Source organism: Molossus molossus, unplaced genomic scaffold (assembly GCF_014108415.1).
Source record: "Molossus molossus isolate mMolMol1 unplaced genomic scaffold, mMolMol1.p scaffold_m16_p_17, whole genome shotgun sequence".
Classification (NCBI taxonomy): Eukaryota; Metazoa; Chordata; class Mammalia; order Chiroptera; family Molossidae; genus Molossus; species Molossus molossus.
Genome location: NW_023425352.1, coordinates 33,493,547 through 33,520,151, shown reverse-complemented (window position 1 = coordinate 33,520,151; position 26,605 = coordinate 33,493,547). Strand labels below are relative to the sequence as shown.

General features: G+C 39.6%; 1 protein-coding gene across 1 annotated transcript; it reads left to right on the top strand.

The window, feature by feature from the left end:
• The first annotated feature begins 1,203 nt into the window (after positions 1-1,203).
• Positions 1,204-23,245, top strand: LOC118632393 (lipase member M). Its single transcript, XM_036265469.1, has 9 exons — positions 1,204-1,511; positions 4,632-4,749; positions 12,259-12,457; positions 13,301-13,410; positions 15,681-15,817; positions 15,954-16,100; positions 17,617-17,688; positions 19,051-19,122; positions 22,882-23,245. The coding sequence occupies exons 1-9, from the start codon at positions 1,365-1,367 to the stop codon at positions 23,149-23,151; spliced, it is 1,272 nt and encodes a 423-aa protein (XP_036121362.1). The 5' UTR covers positions 1,204-1,364; the 3' UTR covers positions 23,152-23,245.
• Positions 23,246-26,605: the final 3,360 nt, after the last annotated feature.

Sequence of the window (26,605 nt, the reverse complement as noted above, 5' to 3'; positions counted from 1 at the left end):
TAGGTAATGCTGAGCAAATCATTTAACATGTCTTTACATTTCTAAAAATGGAAGAGCTGAATGAGATTTTCTTTCCTCTTGGCTATATTTTAAAATTCTAAAATGTCAACAGTAGACACCAAAGTAATTTTCTACAACTTCATGCTGCATACATAACCTCAGAGCGTGCTCAGCAGGTGCTAGGACATGGGGCTCTGCAGCGTTGGACAAATGCTCCCTCGGCTCCTCTAAATTGGGTCAGCTCCCTCTTCCTCAGCGTGCATCAGATCAACAATGGTGGGAGTGTTAGAACTATTCAGATAAGAGCTGCACGCATACCTGATCACAGGTTCGGCCAGCCCAGAGTGGGTGAGGCTGAGTCTGTGGGCAGGTATTTTCTCACAGACTCATCATTCCTGTTCCAGCTTCAGCTTCTTCACCAACCACATTCCAAAAGTCTACAGATGACTTGCTGTTAGTCGGTTCGGAAGAGTTGATGTAAACATAAGGACATATTTTACTTCAAATAATATTTTTCTCAAATTTGAACACATTTATTTACTTAAAGTGACAACATGCTATCCTCCTGGCCTGCTTAAATGTTAGTCTAAGGAGTTAATTGCTCATATTGCCACACAGTGAAAATAACTAGGCTGCAACTCATTTTAGTTATTGAATAGAGTTTAATTACTAGGTGTCCTTTGAATTAGTCTCTCAGCAATTAACTAGTGATTGCAACTTAAAATAAAAATCTTGTACATGGCTATTTAGTTGAGCTAGATAGAAATGGCCTAAACATGGAAGATTCATTTTCTTCCAATCAATGTTCTCACCCACCACTAGAAATAGGAAATGTCTTAAATTTTTTTGACATATTAAATAAAATATTTATTACTACATTAATCTTCAATCAAAGGATAGTGATCATTGAAGCCTCAGTGTGTACCTATAGAAACTTATACTATTTTCTGCAGACTCCATATCTTTCTACCTATCAAAGAAGGATAAAAACTAAGAAAAAAGCAAAAGATGGTCTGTATGGTCCTTATTACCTGATGGTAAAGAACAGAGATTTTATGGGCGGTCTCATGTGCACATAACTCCAGGTTGCATCAAAGAAAGTTCTACACACCTTCAAGTTAAAGGATTGGTGGCTGGAAGTTCTATAAGGGCGTGGGAGGAGTCATATGGTATTGGGACATCCTAGTCAATGTTTCCATCCCAACGTTGTGTTCTTTCATTCCTATCCACCGAGCTTATTTCATTTGCTCCAGAATTTCAAGAAGGAATTACAGCTGGAAAATGTGTTTTTAAACCTATAGATTCTTCTGACTTTAGAACTGGTTGTTGTATTACCAGGAAAACATAAATGCAGATGTTGGGAAATGTCAAAAATCTTGTCAAGAGAATGGATTGTTTCGCACAGAACTGAGATGTGGCTTCTGATTCTGGTGACGCATTTGTTGCAAAGAAATGTGAATCCAGTACGTATGCCGACTAAAGATGTGGACCCAGAAGCGTTCATGAATATTGTAAGTTTGGATTTTCCATAAAGTGTTGGGGGGAATGGAGTGCCTTGCATGTTAATGTTTGCATATGTGTATTACCTGTATTATATGTTATATTTATATATGGTGCCGATTTTGCTAGCAGAGCAGTCATAAGTTAGCAAATTGTACTGGAAAGTGCTAAACTGAGTGTGAGTGGACTGGGTTCTCTGCAAACAAATTCAGTTGCCCTAAGTGAATGACTTAATCCCTTTGGGCTTTAAACACAATTTAACTTTTCTTGAATTCTTAGATTTATTCTATGAGCGGAGAAATCATGGCATTATCATCGGCCAAGCCCAGACCCTCCATTATTTCCATTTTGTCTATGCTTTTCATTCTTTTTAGACTTTCTCCCATATTAGAAAGGTGCTACCTCTCACTCCTTAGTATTGGGGCACTACTTCTAGTAGCATCCTGCACCAATCTAATGTATTCTGTTTTGTTTAGTTTGTTTTCTTAATTTATCTTTATTGTTGAAAGTAATTCTAATGTATTCTTGTCATTCTATTTTTGACTGATCACTGTTAACAGATAATAAATAAATGAACCCTAAAGATTGCTAAAGGGGATCTTCTGTGAATAAAATTTGTGAATGATGTGACATCTCTTTAGGTATACCAAATCTTTTTTTTTTTGGCCTACTTTCAAGTTCTTAGTTGTGTTTTAATAGTGTCTGCCATATCATAACACTTATTCCACAGCAGATCTTGTCATGAAAGCTGCAGAAATACTGGTTTCACTTAATCTTCACCGTCCTATACAATAGGTATGCTCATCCCCATTTTTCAAATTAAGGACTGAAATGAAAGAAGTTAAGCAACTTAAATGAGGCCACGCCACCAGTGAGTGGTAGAGCTATAATTTATAAGCAGGCCTGCCTGAACATATACTTGCAACCAGCATGCAATAACCCCTCCCAGGTGAGAAGTAGAAGCTACCTCTGGATGAATGGGATGCCTGTGTGCAGTGTTCATGATCCATGGATTTCTCATAGATTTAACTTGTCTTAATACAGATTTAAGGCCCTTGTTACAGAAGCTTCCTTTCAATGAATTATACAACTTTGACAGGTCATAGAAACATTTTGAATCTACAGAATGCCAAATATCAGGTTTCTTTTGTTCATTCTAAGGATTGACTGTCTTTTGGTGGTTTTTCCAGATTGTTAGCAAATTGGTGTAGATCCTTAGGAGCCATTTTCTGACCCTGAGAAGGTCCCACACCAATTCCTCTGGGTTACTGGGTGAAGGGAATCTCCTGAGCTAGGGGCAGAGCCAGTCTTCCTGAGCATCACCGACCGTGTGTGCACAGCACATGCACAGTATTGGAGCTTCAGGAGCCCTGAAACTAATATTTTTTGGATTGGATTCTGGCATTGAGCAGTTATGCATGGAGAGGCAAAGTAAAATAGGAAATTCATACGATAGTTGTTATAAATTAAATGAAATGGAATCATGTGGTTCGGGTCTGAATGGGTTTGACTATGTATACTGATTTATAGGGATATGATCTATCCTATATTTTGGTATAGAATTGACTTCATTTATGTATTTTCCTAGTAAGTGTTAACTGAACACTTATTAGGCCCTTGATAGTGTGCTATGCACTGAGGTGACAGAGAGATCTAAGAATATCAAAGCCCTTACTTCATGAAGCTTACAATCCAGTAGGGAAGGGAGACACTCCATTATTACTTACAAGGACAGTGAGATCAAAGAAGAAAACACAAAATAGGGAGAACCTAACCCCGGCAATTTAGGAAAGTTTTTCTGAAGAAAAGGTTTTTGAACCTGAAGTCTGAATGATAAATAGAAGTTAGTTAAAAGGGTGGAGGTGATTTGTAATGATTGTAGTAGCTAATGCTCATTTAGTACCTACTATATGCCAGGGTACCCAGTTAGTGTTATCTGTGCATTTCCATATTACATGTATTTTTTGGTGCATGTCCCTAGCGGGAACCGAACCCAGGACTCTCTGGTCCGCACGCCAACACTCCAACAGCTGAGCCAAACCGGCCAGGGCACCTTTTTACATTTCTTACAGTAAGTCCATGGAGTATAAATCATTGGTATACCTAATTCACAAATGAATAAACTGAAGAATGGGGATAGGTTAAGTAAATTTCCCACAGTCTTAAAGCTAGTTTGTGTTTTGGTGTTAGAGCCAGGACTGAAACTCAAGCAATAGGGCCCAGGGCCTTTCCCTTAACTAGTATGCCCTTTTGTCTTATATACTACAGTGGGCAGTTGGCACCGCGCTTTCTCCTCTTTTGTTCCTTTTAAAGCGGCAGCTGACAGAAATAATGCCCTCCTCTAGATGATGGCAACAGGCAAGAACAGTGAGAATACTTAGGAGACCTCTGTAGTTTTATATGTAATAACTGCATAGAATAGAGGTCCTTAACCAGGGGTCATACATAGGCAACAAAAACTTGAAAGCCCTCAAATTCATTGAAGGATTCTTGACCTAAAAATGTTAATGACTACTGCTCTTGAGTCTGTGGGTTTAGAGCCAAAAAGCAACGGAGAAAATGTACGGCCCAGTTGTTTTCATAAGACAAGTGCCCCCCATTGCTCCAGTGGCTGCATTAGAATTACCTGATCCCTGACCCAAAGCAGGTCCAGGTATTTGTATGTTTAAGCGCCCCAGACAATTCTGATGCACACCCAGGTTTTGGAATCAGTGTTCTGACCCAGTGGTTCTCAAACATTAGAGCTCATCAAAACTTCCTAACGAGCTTGTTAAAACATGAATTCCTGGCCTCATCCTCAGAATTACCAATTCAGTAGGTTTGAGTGGAAACTGATCATTTGTATTTGTAACAAGTGCCCAAGTGATGCTGATGTTTTTGGTCCAAGGTAGATACTTGGAAAACCACAGTTCTAGTCCCTTCTCTGCAGTAAAGATTTAAAAAATTAGAATTGCAGAAGGGCGGCCAATTTTTCTGAGAAAACATGATTAGCTAAAGTAAAGAAAGCCTTATGTTTATGTCTTCCAGCATCAAGAACTCTTTTTCTTTCTTTCTTTTTTTTTTACTTTGGGGTGATTGAGACTATAAGCCTTACAGAATTGAACTCAAAAGAAATTATGCTTTTTCTGTAGAGCGAAATCATCCAACATCAAGGCTATCCCTGTGAGGAATTTGAAGTCACAACAGAAGATGGGTATATCCTTTCTGTTAACAGAATTCCTCAAGGCCTAGCTCACTTTAAGAAGACAGGTATGGTTTACCCTATGTCACCCCAGCATGGCGTAATAACTTCCTACTGATTCAAGTATGTAAAAGGGAATCTGGGTTATGGGTATTGACTGGGGCTTATTGTTCAGGCCAAAAAATAATTTCATTTTCTCCATAATCCTCATCACCACACCTCCACCTCCAATTATCTCAAATAAATATAGTGTTTGCTTTTCAAAAAAATATATCTTCAAGAAAAGTCTATTTCTTGACCTCTTTTAGCAGTTAACCCATTTCCAAACCCCTCCTATATAGATGTTCTAGAATATCCATTGATGTTCTCTTGAAAAGACCAGGTCAATCACTGTACGCCCTACATTCCCCAACGAAACAGCATTTTAAATATCTAAGATGTTGCCCAGATTTTCACCGAGGTCTTCTGTACATTTTTAATTGTTGGTACATGTTTCCATAGTTTATATAACCCTCCCTTTTTTGCATATGAGATTTTCAGCAATTGCTGGCTTTTAAAATATTCACCTTCATTTCTCATTAAATTGTGCTCATTCTTCATCTCTATTTGGCGCTATTCTTTTTACTATTCTAGCTCTATGTCTATAGCAGCAATCACACTATCTGTCATGAGTCCAGATGATGTAATTTCTCATCGCGTTCTTTCTATATGCCAGGTAAAATGCTAAGGGCTTTATTTGCATTGGTCTCATGTAACTTTCACAATAAGTCTAAGAAACTGCCACTCACAGAGAGGTTAAGTAACCTGCCCCAAAAGTCTATGCAATGCTTGCTAGTATGTTGCGAAACCTGCATGAAAATAAAGATCTATGGGACACCATAGCTCTTGTTCCTGGACCAGGAAATGCTGTGCAAATGCCATCGGCATTTGGTATAAAGAAGCTTCGGGGTCCTGTTTTATTTTAATTTATACTTGTGTAGCCTTTTGTAAACCAGCTTTTTAAAAAATACCAGCGGCACAGCTGTACCTTATAGATGTCCAGCACTGTCCCACCTCAGTGCCTTTGAACTTACAGCTCTCCCCGTAGAACATTGTTTTATCAGATATCTACATTTTGCTCCAGCCCTTCTTTCAGACCCTCTCTATCACATTCTTTCCCTAATCACCCTATTCAATATGGCAACTCTTTGCCACCTTTTGAAGGCTAGCCCTTTATCCCTCTTAATTTTTCTTATAGCACTTAACACCACCAGATATGTAGATATTTTCTTGTGTGTGGATCTGTCTCCCCTCAACCAGAATAGAGACTCTTTGGGAGCAGGGACTTGACCTATTTTGATCAAGGCTATAACCAGTGCCTAAAAGAGTGCTAACCACATTGTAGGTACCAATAAGTATATGTGGAATGGATAAATTAATTTTCTATAAATAAATGAATAGCCCTGGCCGGTTTGGCTCAGCAGTTAGAGCGTCGGCCTGCGGTCCAGAGAGACCCGGGTTCGGTTCCCGCTAGGGGCATGTACCTCGGTTGCAGTTTGTCCCCGGCCCTGGTCGGTTGTGCGGGTGGCAGCCACTCGATGTGTCCCTTTCACATCGATGTTTCTCTCTCTCCCTCTCTTCCTCTCTCTCCCTCCCACTCTACCTAAATGGAAAATGTCCTCGGGTGAAGATAAAAATAAATAAATAACCTGGAGACACAGGTAACCTTTCACTAGCACCACAAATTTTTACGGGTAAACCAGGCACAGCTGTGCCAAGCAGTGCAGTGACTGTGTCAGCTCCTAAGCTCAGGGGAGATAGCTCGTGTGCGTGGGAATTCGTTTTCTCACCTTCTGCTTATTTGCATTGTTTACTCATTGCCCAAGGAAGAGCTTGGTGTTCCAGGTGTCAGCCTTTTTGGTCCAGTCGGTGCAGAATACTCCCCTCCGGTGGCTGATGTTGTTCCTGCAGCTTCCACTGGCCTCCAAAATGAGGAAATCTGTGAGCACTAAAGGAAAGCAAGATTTCCATCATCTCTTCAAAAAGACGGCCATTAAAATTCATACTGAAGACAACTAAACAATGTCTATAAGCGTGTGGCAAAAAGCCTCTGTAAAAATTTTTTTTTTTCAGATAGTCATTGTTAGCTTCAAACATTTACATCAACAGAGAAAGTAGGCTGGGCCATCCTAAAAAGTGACTGCTTTTTTAAGACTAGTCCTTACACATTCAACTATTGGCTCTAATTTAAGTGAAAGTTCATGACTGAGGATATTCAAAATGATACCGATCATTTATAAGTCGGTTCTCTCACTAAGTGATCCACAAGTACAAACTTCTCCAGCTAGAGCCAAGCTGGCCCCAGCCATGGGAAATGTCCTGAGAATTTCAAAGAGGAGCATTGATCCTCCTTGGTTTGATCACATCATATTGAGGTCACCCCCCTGGGGGCTAAGGGAATGAACTCGATGACCAGACATAAAGGAAAACCTGAAAATAACTCCATTCTGTTCTCCTGGTCCTGCCCTAGCAGCCCTCGTGGTCTTTCCCCAGAGGTATAAAATGAGGCAAATGGATTCACAAAGTTTGCTGTAGAAAGGCCTCTGTCTATAGGGAGACTGCACAGGGAATCAGTTCAATGAATACTCTACCATTTTATAAGAGGTCAGGAAGCATGCTGAATGCTGAATGCACAGTATCTCATTTAAACCTCAAACTCTGTGAGGTAGGCAGTGTATCATTGTTTTGTTAATTAGGACATTGGAGCTCAGAGAATAACTGCTTTTAAAAATTGTAGCACTGATAACAACAGCAAAGCTTCCCTTCACTACCATCTTCCTCTAAACCCAGTACATGGTGTGGACATTACATTCATGATCTGATCTAAGCCTCAAAAGTCCTATCAAGAGCATAATGTTTTTACCCTTTAAAGATGCAACATTTTATTACTCTTTTAGTGTTACCTGCCAGTGTAAAAAAATAATGTTTATCTTAATTTATTTATCATGTTAGAATTTCTCATGCCCTTAATTCTTTATCCCCTTACTGATATTTTTATAAATTGTATTTTAATATAATTTCAAATTTACAGAAAGTTTCCAAAAATTTTACAAGAAACTACCATATACCCTTCATCCTCATTTACCAGTTGTGAATTACATTGTGTCCCCAGTTACTTCCTCTCTGTTTCATTCTACTTTTTCAAATTTCTTTGACATTAAGTTTGAGACATCATGCCCAATAACCCCTAAATATTTCTTAATGTTGGGGAGGACAAAATAACTTTTTCTCCTGCTTGTCTTAGGTTCTCCAACTGGGGCCTTGAAAATTAGTCTAACAAAGGCATGATTGACAAGAGAGAAACAAGCGGAGGTTTATTAGCAAGGTATCACGCAGACACAGGGGAGCACACAGAGATGAGTACTCACAAGGGTGGTTAGATTTGGGGGCATTTATAACTGACTCAGTAAGGAAAAGAGAGAGGGAGAAAGAGCACCTATGGAGGGAGAGACGTTTTGGAAAGATATATGGCCCTTGGGGAAATAGATGGAAGATAAGATAGTTTGTGACAATGTTTGTCCAGTTGTGCTCACTTCTCCTCTCCTAAGATGAGAAGATTAGATTTGCTTCAGGGGAGGGAATATATGACAACTGATTTCTTTGGGGAGGCTCTGTTTTTAGGCAGACAAGGAATTTGAGGAACTCAAATGCTTCCAACACAAAATAATTCTTATTCTACAACTACATATTTGCAGGGGTTGGTGGTATCCTGATCCCCTTCACCCATACATTTATTAAAATTAGGAAATTTTTTAACTGATTGATTGATATTGGTATCTAATCCATAGTCCATGTTCAATTTTTGTTAATGTGCCAAAGTCATTTATAACCCCACCACCCCCTCCTGTTCTCCCCCAACCCTGGTCAATAAGCATCTAATCCAGTATCACACACCATATTTGGTTGTCTCTTTGTCTCCTTTCTAAGCTAAAAAATTCATCAGATTTTCTTTGGTATTCTTGACTTTGACATTTTTGAAGCATTTTGGACAGTTATGTTATACAATGTTCTTCATTTTGGCTTGTCTATTATATCTTCACAATGAGATTCAGGTTATACATTTTGGCAGGAATACCACAAAAAATGAAGTGGTGTCTGTCCCAGTGCAGCACATTATGAAGCACATGATAATGGCTTATTTCTATATTGGCAACATTAGCTTAAATTTTTTTGTGTCTTTCCTCAGCTTTAGTGATGTATAATTGACATGTATGCATTGTGCAATAATTATTTCAGGTTAATTAACACACCCATAGCCTCACATAGTTACCTTTTGTGTGTGTGTATGTGTGTGTGTGTGTGTGTGAGTGTGTGTGTGTGTGAGAGAGAGAGAGAGAGAAAGAGAGAGAGAGAATGAATTCTTAAGACGTACTCTCTTAGCAAATTGCAAGTATGCTACACAGTATTATTAACTATAGTTACCGTGCTATATATTGGAGCTCCAGACTTATTCATCTTATAGCTAAGACTTATATCCTTTGATCAGCATCTCCCCATTTCCTCCACCCATCAGTTCCTGGTAACTACTCTTCTACTCTGTTTCTATGAATTCAACTAATTTCACACATAAGTGACATCATACAGTATTTATCTTTCTCTGTCTAACTCATTTCTTTTAGCATAGTGCCCTCCAGGTTGTTCCATGTAGTTAAAAATGATATAATTCCCTTCTTTCTCATGGAGAAATAATAATAATAATTATATATATATATATATATATATATATATCTCCAAACCTAGATTCAGCTCCTTGTCACAATGGAAGCCAAACTCGTGAGACAGGTGTTGATGAGAAAGAAAAGAGGTTTATTCAAATGCCAGCATCTCTAGATGGGGAACTCCTGTCCTCAAAATTCTGTCTTTTTTATCTCAGGGCAGGCAGAGGCTTTTATGATGATGGAGAGGGAAAGCAGAACAAAGAGATCAGGGGAAGGAAAACGTAAATCACCACATCTCCTGAGAAAGGGGAGCACAGGAAAGGGAGGGGCTGAAGGAGGGCAAATCTGCAGCTTCTGGAGCTTCTCTCCCTCATTTCAGCACTCTTTCTCTCTCTTCAAACAGTAATTTGTAGATTTACTGTGGACATCTGTGGATTCTCACAGCTGGCATCAAGCAGTCCTTTCTCCCCTGAAGCAGACTTCTCTAAGCTGTAAAGAAAGGTTAGATAAGAACTGAAATAACAGGGTTTTATTTACACAGTCTAAGAAAACTGAAGGTTGGCCACAGTCTTAAGTAAATGCAGAATTCACATTATTTATTGCTTATTTAAAATGTGAAGTCAAGGTTTTATATATATATATCAAAATATATCACATCTTTATCCACATCTTCTTTATCTATTCGTCATTTGACAGACATTTAAATTGTTTCCATATCTTAGCTATTGTAAATAGTGCTGCAGTGAATGTGGGAGTCTATATACCTTTTTGAAATACTGATTTTGTTTACCTTGAATATACACCCAGAAGTGAGATTGCTGGGTCATATGAGAGTTCTGCTGTTAATTGTTTTTTGGAGGAGCCTCCATATTGTTTTCCCTAATGAATGTTTTCCCAATTTACTTTCCCATTTATAGTTACAAAAATCCCCTTTTCTACACATTCTCACCAACACTAGTTATCCCTTCTATTTGATAAAAGCCAAATGTGAGGTGTTCTCATTATGATTTTGATTTGCATTTTCCTGGTGAGTAGTGATGTTAAGTACCTTTTCTTGTACCAATTGGCTTTTTGTATGTCTTTTTTGGCAAAATGTTTATTCAGAAACTGCCCATTTTTAAGTTGAAGGGTTTGTCTTCTTGCTATTGAGTTGTATGAGTTCCTTATAGTTTTAGATATTAACCCCTTATCAGATATATGGTTTGTGAACATTTTCTTCTGTTTCATAGGTTGCCTTTTCACTCTGTATAGAAGCTTTTTAGTTTAATGTAGTAGCAATTGCTTATTTTTGCTCATGTTGTCTGTGCTTTTGGTATTATATCCAAAAAACATTGCCAAGACAAATGTCAAGGTGCTTTTCCCTATGTTTTATTCTAGTATAGAGGTCTTGTATTTCAGTATTTAATTCATTTTGAGTTATTATTTGTGAGTGGTGTAAGTTAGGGATTCAGTACTACTGGGTGATATTAACTTGGATCACTTTGTTAAGACTGTGTCTGCCACATTTTTCTATCATAGAATTACTATTCTTCCCTTTATAATTAATAAATACTTATGAAGAGATACTTTTGGGATATGTAAATATCCTGTGTCTCTTCTAACTTTATCCACTAATTTTAGTATCCATTGATAATTTTATAATGCCATTAAGTTTTTCTATATTTCTTGGCACTATATTGTAAATAAGAGCTTTTTTTCCTCCCCTAATTCTTTGTTTATTCATTTTTATTGATATCAATATTGACTCATGCATTCTTAATTTATTTAATAGGATTTTATTATCATTACTTATTTTCATGCTCAAATCCTCCCATGTTTAAACATTGGGAGTTCCTGCAAATGAAGCACCCATGGCCATTAAACCATTACATATATAGTATAGACAAATATATGTATGTGTTAATATTATAATATTAATAATTATAAATAATATATAATTATATACAGTATAATATTAATATATTAGGATATATAATATTTGTTTAATGTTTTTAAATCCTCATCCAAGGATATTTTTCCATCCATTTTCAAATACAGAGGTGGGGGGGAGAGAGAAAGAGAGAGACATTGATGTGAAATAGACACATTGATTGGTTGCCTCCTGCATGATCCCGACCAGGGCCAGGGGCGAAACTGCAACTGAGGTACATGCCTTTGACCAGAATTGAACTACGACTCTTCGGTCCGTGGGCTGATGCTCTAACCAGTGAGCCAAATCAGCCAGGGCAGAATATATAATATTTTTACATATACACATATTTATATTTATATATAATTAATATTATAATATCAATAATCATACATAGTATTTATATAATTATTTCTATCAAAACATTAATATATACACTTATAATTATATATAACATATAATGTATAACATTACTTATAACAAATAATATAGTAATGTAGTAATATATAATATAATATAAATATATAAAGCTATATTATATAATATAGTACTGTATTATATTACAATATATGCATAATATAAATACATAACAATTTTATTCTTATTAATATATAATAGATATGATTGTTATATATAATTATCTTAATTATTATGTTATACTACCTCCTAGGACACTTCAGTATCCTCTCAGGTGCCCAGACAAGTCTAGTAATAATAACTACACATAAACAACAATGGAAAATCAACTTTGATTCTTTTTCTGTGCCAGGCATTGTGCACTATTTCATTTAGTCATAAAAAAATTCTATTTTTCTGATGAGGAAATGAAGACACCTACCTATAGGTTAAGTAACTAACCAAGATAATCAAGCTAGAAAGCAGCTGAATCAACAATTGAACGCCTTTGCACATTAGGGGATAACAAGAAAGGTAGAGAACATTTCCCACAGTTGAAATTCTCTTTTGTGTAGGTTCCAAGCCTGTGGTGTTACTGCAGCACGGCCTGCTTGGAGATGCTAGCAACTGGATCTCCAACCTGCCCAACAACAGCCTGGGCTTCATTCTGGCAGACGCTGGTTTCGATGTGTGGCTGGGGAACAGCAGAGGAAACACCTGGTCTCAGAAACATGAGACCCTCTCCGTAGACCAAGATGAGTTCTGGGCTTTCAGGTATATAAAAATCTTGAGAGAGGAGGTGGACAAGGATGTCTTTGGAAGAACTGGGTAAAAATTTATGGCCTCTGGTGTTTGGGAAATTTACTTGGGCTCATCAATATCCAAATATGATATTCCCAAATTGTCTTAATTGACTAGTGATTCTTTTGGGGAAGTAGTGGGGAAAATTAACTTCCCCAAGGAGAAGACTGGGGCTGGTGAATGGAGTGAGAATGGTGGTCAGTGTCAGGTGATCGAGACTGAAATGAGAGAAGTGTATGTCCATTTCCTAGTAGATGGATGTCCTGGGACTAACTCTTGTGTGAATTATGACAAGGACTGGCACCCCCCAGAGAAGATGAGACCAGACAACAGTAAAGATATAAGAAAACTATTAAGACTTAGAGACTATCAATTCTACTAACACATCTCTCACAGTCTTACATAAGACTTTTAATAGTTTTATTTAAATTACCTGTGGACATTCAACTTGTTCTTTATCTGTTTCATCAGAGAAGGGGCCATAGCATCTTTAATACTCTTCCTATAAATGCATCTGCATGACCCTGTGCTGTTCTGCTAACAGAGTAACAGGACACCTCTCCTAGGAGGTGGGTCATGTGCTCAGGAAATATTCATTAAAGATTATTATTAGTAGTAACATCTGCAGAAAATAGTAGTTTGCTAACAGCCTGTGACCTCAGAGGCACCCATGCATCACAGGTTTGAAACAATTTCGTTGTGAGTGTTGTAAGGGGCACAGTAACAAGCTCTTGGGTTTGTTTGTAAATGCTGGGGGCTGTTTCTGCTTGTTTCTGATTATAATTTTTCATATAACTTTGTCTTTTCCTCTTGTAGTTATGATGAGATGGCTAGGTTTGACCTTCCTGCAGTCATAAACTTTATTTTGCAGAAAACGGGCCAGGAAAAGATCTATTATGTCGGCTATTCACAGGGCACCACTATCGGTAGGTTCAAAGGAAAACAGGTTTGTATACTCAGAAGAAATGTGAGCATGTGGTGTACAGCTATGCCTGGAATAAGTCATCTCACACTTCAAATGGAAGTGCAACTGAGGGGGGCCTCTGGAGGCAGAGCAAAGCCTTTGAGTCAGACTGATATGTATTCAAATGTTGGCTCTACCACCTCTTAGATGAATTATTTAACCCTTCTGGCCTCAGTTTCCACATCTATAAAATGGGGACAATAGCTCCCTCTTAGGGATGTTAGAGATGATGGACTATTCAACATGGTGATTTATATAAGCTCTGCGAAGGCAAGGATTTTGTCTAAAACACAGCTGTGAGAGCAGTTCCTGACCCATAGTATGCTCTCAGTAAATGCACTGAGGTCAAATGAATGAAACCCTGAGGTCAGTGTCTGCCACATAATAGGCAATCAATAAAAACTAAGCATTGTCATCATACTATACACAGCACTGATGGGGGTTGACTCAAGTCTCTCTTTTTTCCTTCTAACGCCAATGTATGCAATTACATGCTAGTGTCCTTTTGCTTTAGATGAATTTGTGAGAAACTCATGGCCCCAGAGGATACAGATCACCCACTTGGGAAGATAGGAGTGGAGGCTGGCTATCCTGGCCCTGCATTAGACCCAAGTCAACAGGAAAAATGTGTTTGGCTTAGATGAGAAGAAAGGCAGATCAGGAGAGGCACAAGTATGTGCCATGAGAAGAAGGTTCTCGAGAGGGGGCTGAAAGGACCTGTCTACCTTCACCCTGAGCCAAACCCAAAGTTGAAGACTAGGGTAAGGGATTCTAAGGACTCACAGGAACTCAGGGTACAATTTTAGTTGGTTCATTTTTAATTAATGCTCTAGCGAATTTCACATTTTCCTTTCTGGATTTTTCAGTAACATTAACTGACCTTAATGATGCAATGTCTCAGCATGTACTTCACAGAAAGAAAGTTCAAGTCTTATGTCTGCTTCTACTCTGATTCCCAGAGGTCTTAAAGTTTTTTTCTATACTAAAATTGTTCAACATGATCTGAAGACAAAGGTTACTCTAAGAAGATGTCAGTGGCAAAAAAAAAAAGCACAAGATTATTATGTTAGTCAACCAGCTATTAATATAGAGAACTTGAACCTGTGTTACATAAAGAGAGGTATTGATGGGAGAAGTTATCTAGAGTTCCCAGGATTGACATTTGAGGGGAGTTCTATGTAGTTAGAATTAAGCTGAATATAGTAATGCATTTTAAAGTATTTTCAACCCAATCATACTGATGGCACAGTTGGGAGAGCAAGAACTAATAGGTCACTCTCCTGCCTGCCTTTGCTCATGGCTGGCAAACCTACTCACATGAAGAGAAAAGAAGGGAAAGAATCAGTCTTGTTTGATACTCACTCACCTTCTGGGAACTAGACAGAAGTCATGTGATACCAGTGTGTTCTGTTTGTTTGTTTTCTACCCAGCTTCCGTCTCCCCAAACTGCAAACATCAGCCTAGACAGAGTGTACAGGCTCTTTTGAAATAGACACATAATATTTCCAGTGACCATACCTTGGCTTTATACAATAGCCTTTTTCTTCCACATGCTCCACACAAATAATCCCTGTACAGTGGTGATTTGGGGAATTTGACTCCATTTTACAGGTATAGAAACGGAGGCACAGACTGACTTAACTAGTGTCCCATAACAAGTTTATGGCAAAAATAAGAGTTGGAATCTGGTTCACTAGACAACTTGTCTTCTATGTTTCATTACAAGTTGCATTCCAAAACATGTAGGGATCAAAAAAACCCCAGCAAAACCTTGCTATATCCATTATTTTACAGAACATGCTTATTATCAATAAAGAAGGCAATTTCTCTAATTCTCTCTCTTTTTTTACTGTAGAGATTTATTAAAAATACTTCATAAAAGTTTGAGAATTAAGTGAGGTAAGAACCATGAAAATCACCAGCAAAGTGTCTGGCATATAGTTAACCTCTCAATATATATGTTCTCAAAGACCACATTCTTGGACTCAATAATTTAATTCAACAATTAAATGAGAACCTACTACTGGACATCAAATAAGCTAGATGTCAGAGTGAACACAAAGGAGTTTTTACTGCTGCTGTTTTTTTTACCCCTCAAGGAACTTATAATTTCATGGAAGAGTTAAGACACAATCACAAATAATTACTGAAATAGCTTGACAAAAGTAAAATGAGCATTTTATGAGTTCCAGGATATTCAGTATCCACGCTGACATATTTCTTCTCTTGCAGGCTTTATTGCATTTTCCACCATGCCAGAGTTGGCTCAGAAAATAAAAATGTATTTTGCCTTAGCACCCATAGCTACTATTAAACATGCAAAAAGCCCTGGGACCAAATTTTTGTTGCTGCCACATATGATGATCAAGGTATGTGACCCCTCAGCAAATTCCTTGTCTGTGTACGAGAATCCCGCCCCGTAAGGTAAGATTTAGACTTGTCAATCAGAGCCACTTCTGTTTAACTGTAATGTAATGACTACTATCTTGTTTCTTATTTTTACAGGGATTGTTTGGCAGGAAAGAATTTCTGTACCAGACCAGATTCCTCCGCCAATTTTATATTTACCTTTGTGGCCAGATGATTATCGATCAGATTTGTAGCAGTATTATTTTACTCCTGGGAGGATTTAACACCCAAAACATGAACATGGTAAGTGGGAACATAGTAAATTCTCAGTTTCCCAAAGCAAAACTAGAAGTTATTAGTCTCCCTCTTTGAAGGTGAGCTATTGCTAGTAAGGACTTAGAGAAATGTAATCTTAGCAATTCTGTTTTCTCCAAATTATACTAATATGTAGAAAATGCTTTAACATGGGTTGAGGTTGGGTTAATTAACCTAAGGGCATTGTTAGATATTAACTTCACAGAAGGGATATGAAAGCAGCTTTGTGTAGTGAATTAACAGATGAAAAAAGTGATTAGAACCCAGTGGTCAAAAGAGAGAACTGTCATGCAGTATCCACCTCATCTTTCTGCTTCTTGGGTCCTTCCGGTTTATAGTTTAAGTCCTTTGATAGGATGTCTGGGAGTTTCAATTTGGCTTAGGCATAGGTACCAGTTGATGGGTTGACACCGTGTGGGTTCCCAGTAAGCATACTCTGAGATGGAGATTAGTGGGCAGCTGTAATGCACTCTTAATGGGAACTTTGGTTGAATCTACAGGAATTTTAAAGATGAGATGACCCTTCCGAGATTATCCTAAGTGAGGGTGAGAGGTCTTGAGAGGGCTGTTTTTTTGTTTTGTTTTGTTTTGTTTTTATCCTCACCCGAAGACATTATTGCATTTATCTTCAGATAGAGCAGGGAGGGAGACGGGGAGGGAGAGAGAGAGAGAGAATCATCAATACAAGAGAGACACATCAAGTGGTTGCACCCACACGACCCCAACCAGGACCGGGGACAAACTGCAATCGAGGTACATGCCCTTAGTGGGAACCGAACCTGGGACTCTCGGGTCCGCAGGCCGATGCTCTAACCATTGTGCACCCAGCCAGGGAGAGGGCTGGTTTTTTATACCCTACACCAGCCAGTCATTTAATGCAGATGATGCCAATACTGGGTGATACACTGGGCAAGACAGCTCTCTGCACCTGGGACATTCCCCCAAGGAGGACCCACAGCAGAGAGCTCTGGGCCAGCAGCATCCCTGGCAGCTGGAAGAACACAACTTTAATTCCTAAAGAGCCTTTTTCTTCTTTTTAAAAAATAATATGATTAATAGCTACCATTTGATAAGCATTTATTATTGCCAGGTTAATAATCCTATGAGACAGATACTATCAATTTTCCCACTATACAGCTTAGTAGCTGAGATTTAGTGGATTAAATAACTCCCATAACCACCTAAAGATTAAATGTCAGAGCTATGATTTGAATATAGGCCAGTTCTAGAGCCGTCATCCTTAATTACCATAGTAAGATTTAAGAAAAAAAAAAGTTCAAATATCTAATGGTAAGCCATCCTCAGATGAAAAATATAGTGCCCAAGGGATACATTTAATGGCATGTTTGTTTATGTGCGTGTGTATATTACTGTTTCATAGATAACTGTTGATAGTTGAATGATGTTCCCATTTCTTAGTGTGACACCTGGAGATTTGATCTTGACAAAGTGCATATCTTGTGAGTTTTTCCATGTCCCACAAACCACTCATGCTTTGTTACAGAGCCGAGCAAATGTATATGTCGCTCATTCTCTGGCCGGGACGTCTGTGCAAAACATCCTCCACTGGAGCCAGGTGAGAAAGTTGAATTTGTAGTTTTCCGAGTGTCTTTGTGCATTTTGTCTGGAATAGTCAAAGAATGTCCTGTTGACAGACCAGGGGTTATTTCACATTTATTACATGATGAAATGTGATCTAGAACATTGACACTGTTCAGGAGATGGGAGGAAAGGAATAGCCCACAGACATCTTTGGTGGACCTTAAAAATGTGAATTCAGATGGTCCCAGTGACACTTTCTCTGTCTCTAGCTACCTCAAAAGGAGGCTGAAGAAGGTAATATTTGGCTTGTCCAGCAGCACAGTCAAGTAGTTACAAAATGCTAAGGCAGAAGCTAATTACCCAAAGGGGTTTCACAGGAGGGAAAGACCACACACTACCCCGGCAACACAGGAGGGAAAGGCTCAATCACAGTCACGGAAGGCAGGGCTGAAGTATGACATTCAGAACCGAGTCAAGGACAATGTGAGTGCTAATTATTCTTTCACAATCGAAGAAGCACTGAATCTAATAATATTACAAGGTTCCCATTAAGAGTCCCATGGACTGAGAGGTCCTAGTTCCATTCCTGGTCAGGACACATGCCTGAGTTGTGGGTTTGATCTCCAATGGGGGGCATGCAGAAGGCAGCCAATGGATGTTTTTCTCTCACATCGATGTTTCTATTTCTCTCTCCCTAAAAAAATCCACAAAAACATATTTTTATTTATTTTTCTGGGGGCATAAAAACATATTTTTAAAAATACCACTTTGTTTTTTTAAAAATGGGGACTCTTAACTCAAGCAGAGAGTTTTAAGAACAGTGATAGTATCTATAAATCATAAATATTGGTCCTATCCGTTCTCTGTTTTTCTAGCAATTTAGAATCTAGTGAAATTGTTCTTGTATGGTCATTGGGGGGTGTGTGTGTGTGTGTGTGTGTGTGTGTGTGTGTGTGTGTGTAGAAAGAGGAGAGAGAGAGAGAGAGAGAGAGAGAGAGAGAGAGAGAGAGAGAGAGAGATTATAATTAAAACGAAAGACTTCTGAATTGGAGTAAGTGTTGGTCACCGTCTCCCGGAGTCACCAGGGGGAGCTCTCCCTTGTAGCTTACATGGTTATGCAGAAAACCCCTCTAAGCCAACTTCTGTGGGGATGCCCTCCCCGGAGCTGTGTAACACGGTGGCCAAGTATTTCTGCAGTACATGAAGGGTACATGAAGGGGTCTTCCTCCTGGCCTTCGTGCTTTCCTGAAGGTTATCCCAACGCTGAATGAAGCCAGCCTCAGCCTTTGCTCTCTGCTGCCCCCGAGCTGCAGACTTGGTACCACACACACAAACACCCCACCGCTGGTATCCAGCCATCCTTCAGAATGCCATGCACATTTTTGTTTCCTTTTAGGCAGCGAATTCTGGGGAACTCCGGGCGTTTGACTGGGGGAGCGAGACCAAAAATCTGGAGAAAGGCAATCAGGTAAGAAAATCAATGCCACCCTTTTAAAGTGCAGGTGAGGAAAGTTCTACTGGCAGTTTATGTAGAGATCGGAATAAAATACGAGAATGTGAGTGGAAAATAATAGTTTGGGCTTGACATCATTTGCAAATGGGCAAGTTCACAGCTTAGCCACAGCTTAGCTTTTGCAGTGGCGGGGGAGAACGTTTTTGAAAGGCTGTTTTCATGAAGGAGGCACTGGGCTTCTTAGGAGCAAGGTGGGGAGGGGAAGTGTGTGGTTTGTGGCGGCTACTACTCGAAGAATCCTTTTTTGGATCAAAAAACAAAACAAAAATACCAATGAGAAATGCAGGGGTGAGGTTGTTTCATGGTACAATACAAAGAACATGAACTTGTGGTTGACAGAGATAGGGGTGAGGGTGCGATGTGGGTGAAGGGTCAAAGGGTACAAACTTCAGTTATAATATAAATAAGTCATCAGATATAATGTATAGCATGGTGACGATAGTTGATAATGCTGTATTACATGGTATTTGAAAGTTGCTGAGAATAGATTTTTAAAGTTACTATTACCAGCAAAAAAATTTTAACTATGTGTGGGGATGGATGTTAACTAAACTTACTGTGATAATCATTCCACAATACAATGCAATCTTATAACTCAATTATAAAAAACAAACCAAACCAAAACTGGCTGCATAAAGAAAAAGAATTGATTGGCAAGTGAGGATACTGTTTGTCTTGCCTCTATGTGATCAACCTTTGTGATCATGGATAAGCCGCTTTGATTCTTCAGGCCTCAATTTCTTTATCTTTAAAAAGTATTGGACTAGAGCATCACTTGTGATGATTCTGTGATTTGGAAGTAAAAAAAAAAAATTTTTTTTATCCCCACCCGAGGATATTTTTTTCATTTTTTGTTCAGATAGAGTGGGAGGGAGAGAGAGAGAGAGAAACATCGACGTGAAAGAGACACATCGAGTGGTTGCCACCTGTATGACCCAACCAGGGCCGGGGACAAACTGCAACCAAGATATGTGCCCTTAGCGGGAACTGAACCCAGGTTTCTCTGGACCGCAGGCCGATGCTCTAACCTCTGAGCCAAACCGGCCAGGGTGTGAGTAAAAAATACTTTTTAAAATGTTATTATATTCCCTAAGAAAATGTCTAGTCAATGCTATAGAATAAAAATAAAAACAAATGTATAGAATCAGAAGTAGATTTTATACTCTTCTGAGCATAAACTCTTCACTGAAGATTATTAATTAGCTCGTATGTGAATGTAAACATTGACCATACACATTTAAAGCTGGAGAAAGCAGAATAGACACAGCAAGTCTTTGACAGTCTCATATCACATGTAACATCCATTTCTGTACAAGTCTAGATACAAAAGGCTAGGGAATCGGACAGACTGTAGTGCCCACGAATAGCAAACTCTCCATCAAAGGTATCTGCTCCTCCTTTTTTTTAAATCCCGTCTTCACTGTTTCCTGAAGCATTTTTTTTTTTTTTTGGTACGTGCCCCTAGTGGGAACCGAACCCGGGACTCTCTGGTCCGCAGGCCAACGCTCCAACCGCTGAGCCAAACTGTCAGGGCCCTAAAGCATTTCTTTAAAGAAAGCATTCCAGTTCCAAAATCATTTTAATTTTTCAACATTTAATGTCTTGAATGCTAGAAGAATCACTCATGCAAAGTAGGCACCAGAAAATGGTCTGGTGGTGGGAAGGAAGAGAAAACACACATACAAAAAGGTGTCATAGAATCACAGAAACTTAGCATTGGCCTGAATTCAATTCAGTCTTTTTACCTGTAATATGATTTAAAAAAACAAACAAAAAACATTACTGGTTCCATAGAATGTTCCAACCTTTTTTATCTAAGTTAGGCTGTAAAAGGTGATTCTGATGATCAAATTCTGATGTTTGTGCGTAGGAAGTTTTTCCACACCAACAAGCAATTCCCTGAACACCAGCTGGGTGTCCTACAATTTAACTCAATTCTGAGATAGTGTCGGATCCTACAGGTAAAGTGCCCACTTCAGATGTTAATCACAGATCCAGGTTGTTACCTGGACTTCTGACTAACTGGCTATAAATCAGAGGTTCCCATGACAACCTCCTCTGGCTTGATTAATTAGCTAGATTGGCTCACAGAACTCAGAGAAACATTTTGCTTACTAGATAATCAGTTTATTATAAAAGGCCAGATGGAAGAGAGGCCTGGGGCAAGGTGCATGGGAAGGGGCACAGAGCTGCCATGCCCTCTCCAGGCACATGATTCTCCCCATATCTCCACTTGGTCACCAAGCTGGAAGCTCTCTAAAGCCTGTGCTTTCTGGATTTTTACGGAGGCTTCAGTACATAGGTGTGATTGACTAAAACATTAGCCATTGGCAACTGAACCCAACCTTCAGCCCCTCTCCCTTCCCAAGAGGTATGGAGGTGTGGGACAGGAAGTCCCAATCATCTAATCACATGCTTAACTAGATGCCTCCATCTGGTTCCAAGGCACCTCATTAATATAACAAAAGACACCTTTATGGCTCTCATCACTTAGTAAATTCTAAGGGTGTGTTTTTTTGGGGGGTGGGGAGCTGGTGATGACCAAAACAATGGAAGTTTATCCTTTCACAGTTGTGGAGGCCAGAAGTCTAAAATCGGGGTTTGGACAGGGTGGGTTCCTTGGAGTCTCTGAGAGTCTGTCCCAGGCCTCATGCCTCCCTCCTAGTTTCTGGTGGTTGCTGGTCTGTGGATGCATCGCTCCGATCTCAGCCTCTGCCTACATGGCCATGGCATTCCCCTGCCTTCTGCTCTTTCCTTAGCAGAACACTTGCCATTTGACTGAGGGCCACCCTAACCAAGTGTGATCTCATCTCAAGATCCTTAACTAAGGGCTTGAGGAGCTCTGCGCCAGAAATGGGGATGAAGAGCAAGTATATATTTGTTATTGTAAATTACAATATCACAAGCTACAACTCCAAATTTTTAGAAAGTCACAAAATGCAAAGACTGCCTGGATTGGAACCTTGGCTCCAGGGTAGGTTTTCTAAGTAAGAAATGGGCCCCAGCATTTCTGTGGGAAGTTCTGGGTGCTGATTAACCTCAAGGGCTCAGCCAGCCAGTCTGATTACATAGCACCACTTGAATAAGAGAAGTTCTCAAGAATTAAGAATCCTAGACACCCTTCCTTGGGTGATGGGGGACTAGAGCAGGGATCTAACTTATACCTTCCCTTGGTTCAAACTACCTGAGTTCCAGTGGCTCTTACCTCCCCGTGTTTTTGGAGACCGTCAACCTGGGCCTGTTTCAAGGACTTTCTGCCATAGAAAATCTCTGTGAAGACTCAGAGCAGAGGCCTTCTCAGTAGGTTTCTTTCTCTTGCCTTTCTCTATAGAATACTGCTAACTCTGGCCTCATGAGAAGTTTGTGAAATTCTTTCCAAGGTAATTTATGTGTAAAATATTTATTTATAGGAAGAAAAGGAATTAAAAATGAATGCTTGAAGTGCTAGGCAATTTACATGTTTTCTAATTTAACCTAGTTAAGAGATTGCAGATCTCTCCATTTCACAGTTGAAGAAACAGGTTCAATGAGGTTTAGTACTTTTACCTCCAAGTAGGGCTGGAACAGAAACTCGAAGTGCAGATCTGCTTGGCTCCAGTGCTCGTGCATTTTTCATCACAGCACACGTCTGATTTAGTGTGTTTATCCGAAATGTAAATTATGAGCTTGGAAGTCCAAATGTAATCTACAGTTAGGATTTTTTTTTTCCCCTAGCCAACTCCTGTAAGGTACAAAGTTGGAGACATGACAGTCCCTATAGCAATGTGGACGGGAGGTCAGGACTGGCTTTCAAATCCAGATGACGTGAAAGCACTGCTCTCCGAAGTGAACAACCTCATCTACCACAAGAACATTCCCGAATGGGCGCATGTGGATTTCATCTGGGGTTTGGATGCTCCTCATCGTCTGTACAATGAGATCATTCATCTGATGAAAGAGGAGGAGACCAGTCTTTCCCAGGGAGTGTGTGAGCTCAGACTGTGAAGCATCCGACACTGACAAGTCTTAGGAAAACCTTGTGGATGATGGGGCTGAGATCCATGAAGAGAGGATTTTAAGAATCTCCAGGACTGGAAACCTATCCTATCAGTAGAAGGGAGGTGAAGAAGGGAAGGCAGAGATTTACTATATATTCCTTCAGATCTCCTGCATTTGGCACTGAAACCGACAGGAAACTTTTTTAGTTAATTAAACTACTCATTGGCTGAACATGTTTCATGTGCTATTATATATCCTGCCATCTTGAAGGGTAGGTTTTATCTGAGAGCTAGAAATCATCAAGGCATCCTCTATGTCATGCAGGTAAACGTCCCTAACACTGTATTTATTTTTCTACAAGCCATAGTTTTGGAGCAATAAAATAAAGTGACAAATTGGGATGAGAATGAGGTCTTGAATCTCTGGATTGTTGTTGAATTTCACAAAATAAACTAGGTATTTTCTCCATATTGCCATAGAGATATAACACTACCTCAGAAAGCCAGTTTAACCAAACAACAGATTAAAAAAGTAAACAAACAAAAACAAAATAAATCAATGTAGAGCATGGATAAAATATATGTTGAGCATCTTCAAAAGGGCCAAGTTTTAGAGGAGATACTTTTGTAGAATTTTTATGAGTTTTCCAATAAATGCTTTGTGGTTTCCACAAAGCATGTATGTGTATTTCAGTACCTAGATGCCAGTCCAAGCTTGTTTGAGAGTTGCTGGAAGGCCTATTGGCTAGAACTGTCTGACCCAGTTTTCTGCCTCCATAAATTATAAGCTAGGAAGAAAATTTTGTCATGTTCTGAACGTAATAAAACACTTTGTCAGCTATTTTATCCTTTGATCTTGACAAAGTTACTGTTAAACAATTCCTCAGCTCACTAAAAAATCTGGTTATTTCTTTTAATAATTTTTCACTTTGCACACAGTTTCAAAGATGACAGCTATAAATTACATGAGTAATAGTATAATTTTGCACAACTCTGGAACCAATAGCACAATTTTGAGAACTTCTAAATTGGAGGTATACTGGTGTGTGTCAAAGGTATGTTGAGCCCTGGCCGGTTTGGCTCAGTGGTTAGAGCATCAGCCTGTGGTCCACGGAGACCCGGGTTTGATTCCTGCTAAGGGCATGTACCTTGGCTGCAGTTTGTCCCTGGCCCTGGTGTGGGTGGCAGCCACTCCATGTGTCCCTTTCAAGTTGATGTTTCTCTCTTTCTTCCTCTCTCCCTCCCGCTCTATCTGAATAATAAATGGAAAAATGTCCTCAGGTGAGGATAAAAAAAAAAAAAAGGTACATTGATGTGTGACGTTCACTTTTTTCAATCTTCTAAAGTCACCTGGTCACTCAGTACAGTGTGAATGGATGTTCAATAATCTATTAAGAGACACTTAAGGGCTTTAGAGTCTGTATCTACACTCTATTCCTCTCACACAATGTGTGCCTTAAGGCTCTGTACAGAGATCAGTAAATATTCCTGGATTTTTATTAGAACTTTGTGGTTTTTTTTCAAGGATGACAAATCTTTTATTCTTAGACATATTTGTTATCACACATTGTGTGGCTTCATTTATATCTAAAGATATTAATAATTCAGGCTTGCTTTGTAAAGTTTAAAATCTCTGTCTCACTGACAAAGGACCAGGGAAGATATTTTTATATTCTATCTCTCATCTAAAAGTATAATCCAGGTCAGGAAGTCTTTTCTACCCAGCCCTGTCTCTCAGTATTTATTGGTTTTATAGTGATGACCAGCCAAACTTGGATTTTTCAGTAACACTAGAGACAGGGGGAGAGAGAGACATCGATGAGAGACTTCCGGTCAAGATGGCAGCGTAGGTAAACATGGTATCGCGTCCTCCCACAACCACATCAGAGTTACAACTAAACTACAGAACAACCATCATTCAAAACTGCCTGAAACTGAGCTGAATGGAAGTCCTACAACTACGGAATTAAAGCAGCAGCCACATCCAGACTGGTAGGAGGGGCGGAGGCACGACACCCACGTGTGGCGGATAAAAATCAGGAGGACACTTCGGCTGGGAAGGTCCTCCCTGAGGACTGAGGGGTCCCCGTCCCACACCAGGTGCCCTGCTCAGGGTTCCAGTGCCAGGCAGAGAAAGTCCCCATAACTTCTGGCTGGAAAAACCAGTGGGAACTGAGGCTCAGGGAAGCTGGTGGCTGGAGCCCCAGGCAGCTCCTCAAAGGGCCCACACAAGGACTTACTCGGACTTTCTCCCTCTCGGCTTGGAGGGGAGGCAGCTTGAGGGGCACCAGAGACATACAGGGAAGAACTGAGCTGTTTGGCACTGGAGCGAGGGCTGGAGAGGGGGCTTTCTCTGGGACAGAGGCCTTTGTTCCTTTGGTGAGCCCTTCCCTGGGGTGGCAGACAGCCATCATATCAGGGACTCCAGCAACATGGCTCACACTGGTTGCCCCGACCTGATGATTCCCTGAGGCCCTGCCCCACCCAACTTTCAGGCCCACCCAAGCTGTTGCCAGTTGCTTAATCATAGGATTGGCCTGTCTTGGATCCTTCTTCAGGTTTTCCTAAATTCTTTCAAACAAGCAGCCTCTGGTCTCAGCTAGCCCCATACCTCTCATTAAGTAATTCACAGAAACAAACACAGGGAGGCAGCCAAAATGAGGCGACAAAGAAACAGGTCCCAAATGAAAGAACAGAACAAAACCCCAGGAAAAGAACTAAGTGAAATGGAGATAAGCAACCTAACAGATGCTGAGTTCAAAACACTGCTTATAAGGATGCTCAATGGACTTAGTGAGAACCTCAGCAAATTTAGTGAGGGCCTCAAGAACGTAAAATCAGACCAGTCAGAAATGAAGGAGGCACTGACTGAAATAAAGTATAACTTACACAGATTCAATAGTAGAGTAGGTAAAGCCAAGAAGCAAACCATCAATTTGGAATATAAGGAAGCAAAAAACACCCAATCAGAACAGCAAAAAGAATCTAAAAACATGAGGATAGTTTAAGGAGCCTCTGGGACAACTTCAAGCATGCCAACATTCGCATCTTAGGGGTGCCAGAAGGAGAAGAGAGAGAATGAGAAATTGAAAACCTATTTGAAACAATAATGGCAGTAAACTTCCCTAACTTGGTGAAGGAAACAGACATACAAGTCCAGGAAGCACAGAGAGTCCCAAACAAGATGAACCCCCAAGAGGCCCATACCAAGACACATCATCATCAAAATGCAAAAGGTTCAAAACAAAGAGAGACTCTTAAAAGCAGCAAGAGAAAAGCAGTTAGTTACCTACAAGAGAGTTCCCATAAGACTGTCAGCTGATTTCTCAAAAGAAACTTTGCAGGCCAGAAGGGAGTGGCAAGAAATATTCAGAGTGATGAAAAGCAAGAACCTACAACCAAGATGACTCTATCCTGCAAAGCTGTCATTTAGAATCAATAGCCATATAAAGACTTTCCCA

Coding starts and splice junctions, on each gene's coding strand:
- LOC118632393 (XM_036265469.1), top strand. CDS start 1,365: ATGTCAAAAATCTTGTCAAGAGAATGGATTGTTTCGCACAGAACTGAG. Junction 4,750..12,258: donor AGCTCACTTTAAGAAGACAG/GTATGGTTTACC, acceptor TCTTTTGTGTAG/GTTCCAAGCCTGTGGTGTTA. Junction 12,458..13,300: donor GATGAGTTCTGGGCTTTCAG/GTATATAAAAAT, acceptor TTCCTCTTGTAG/TTATGATGAGATGGCTAGGT.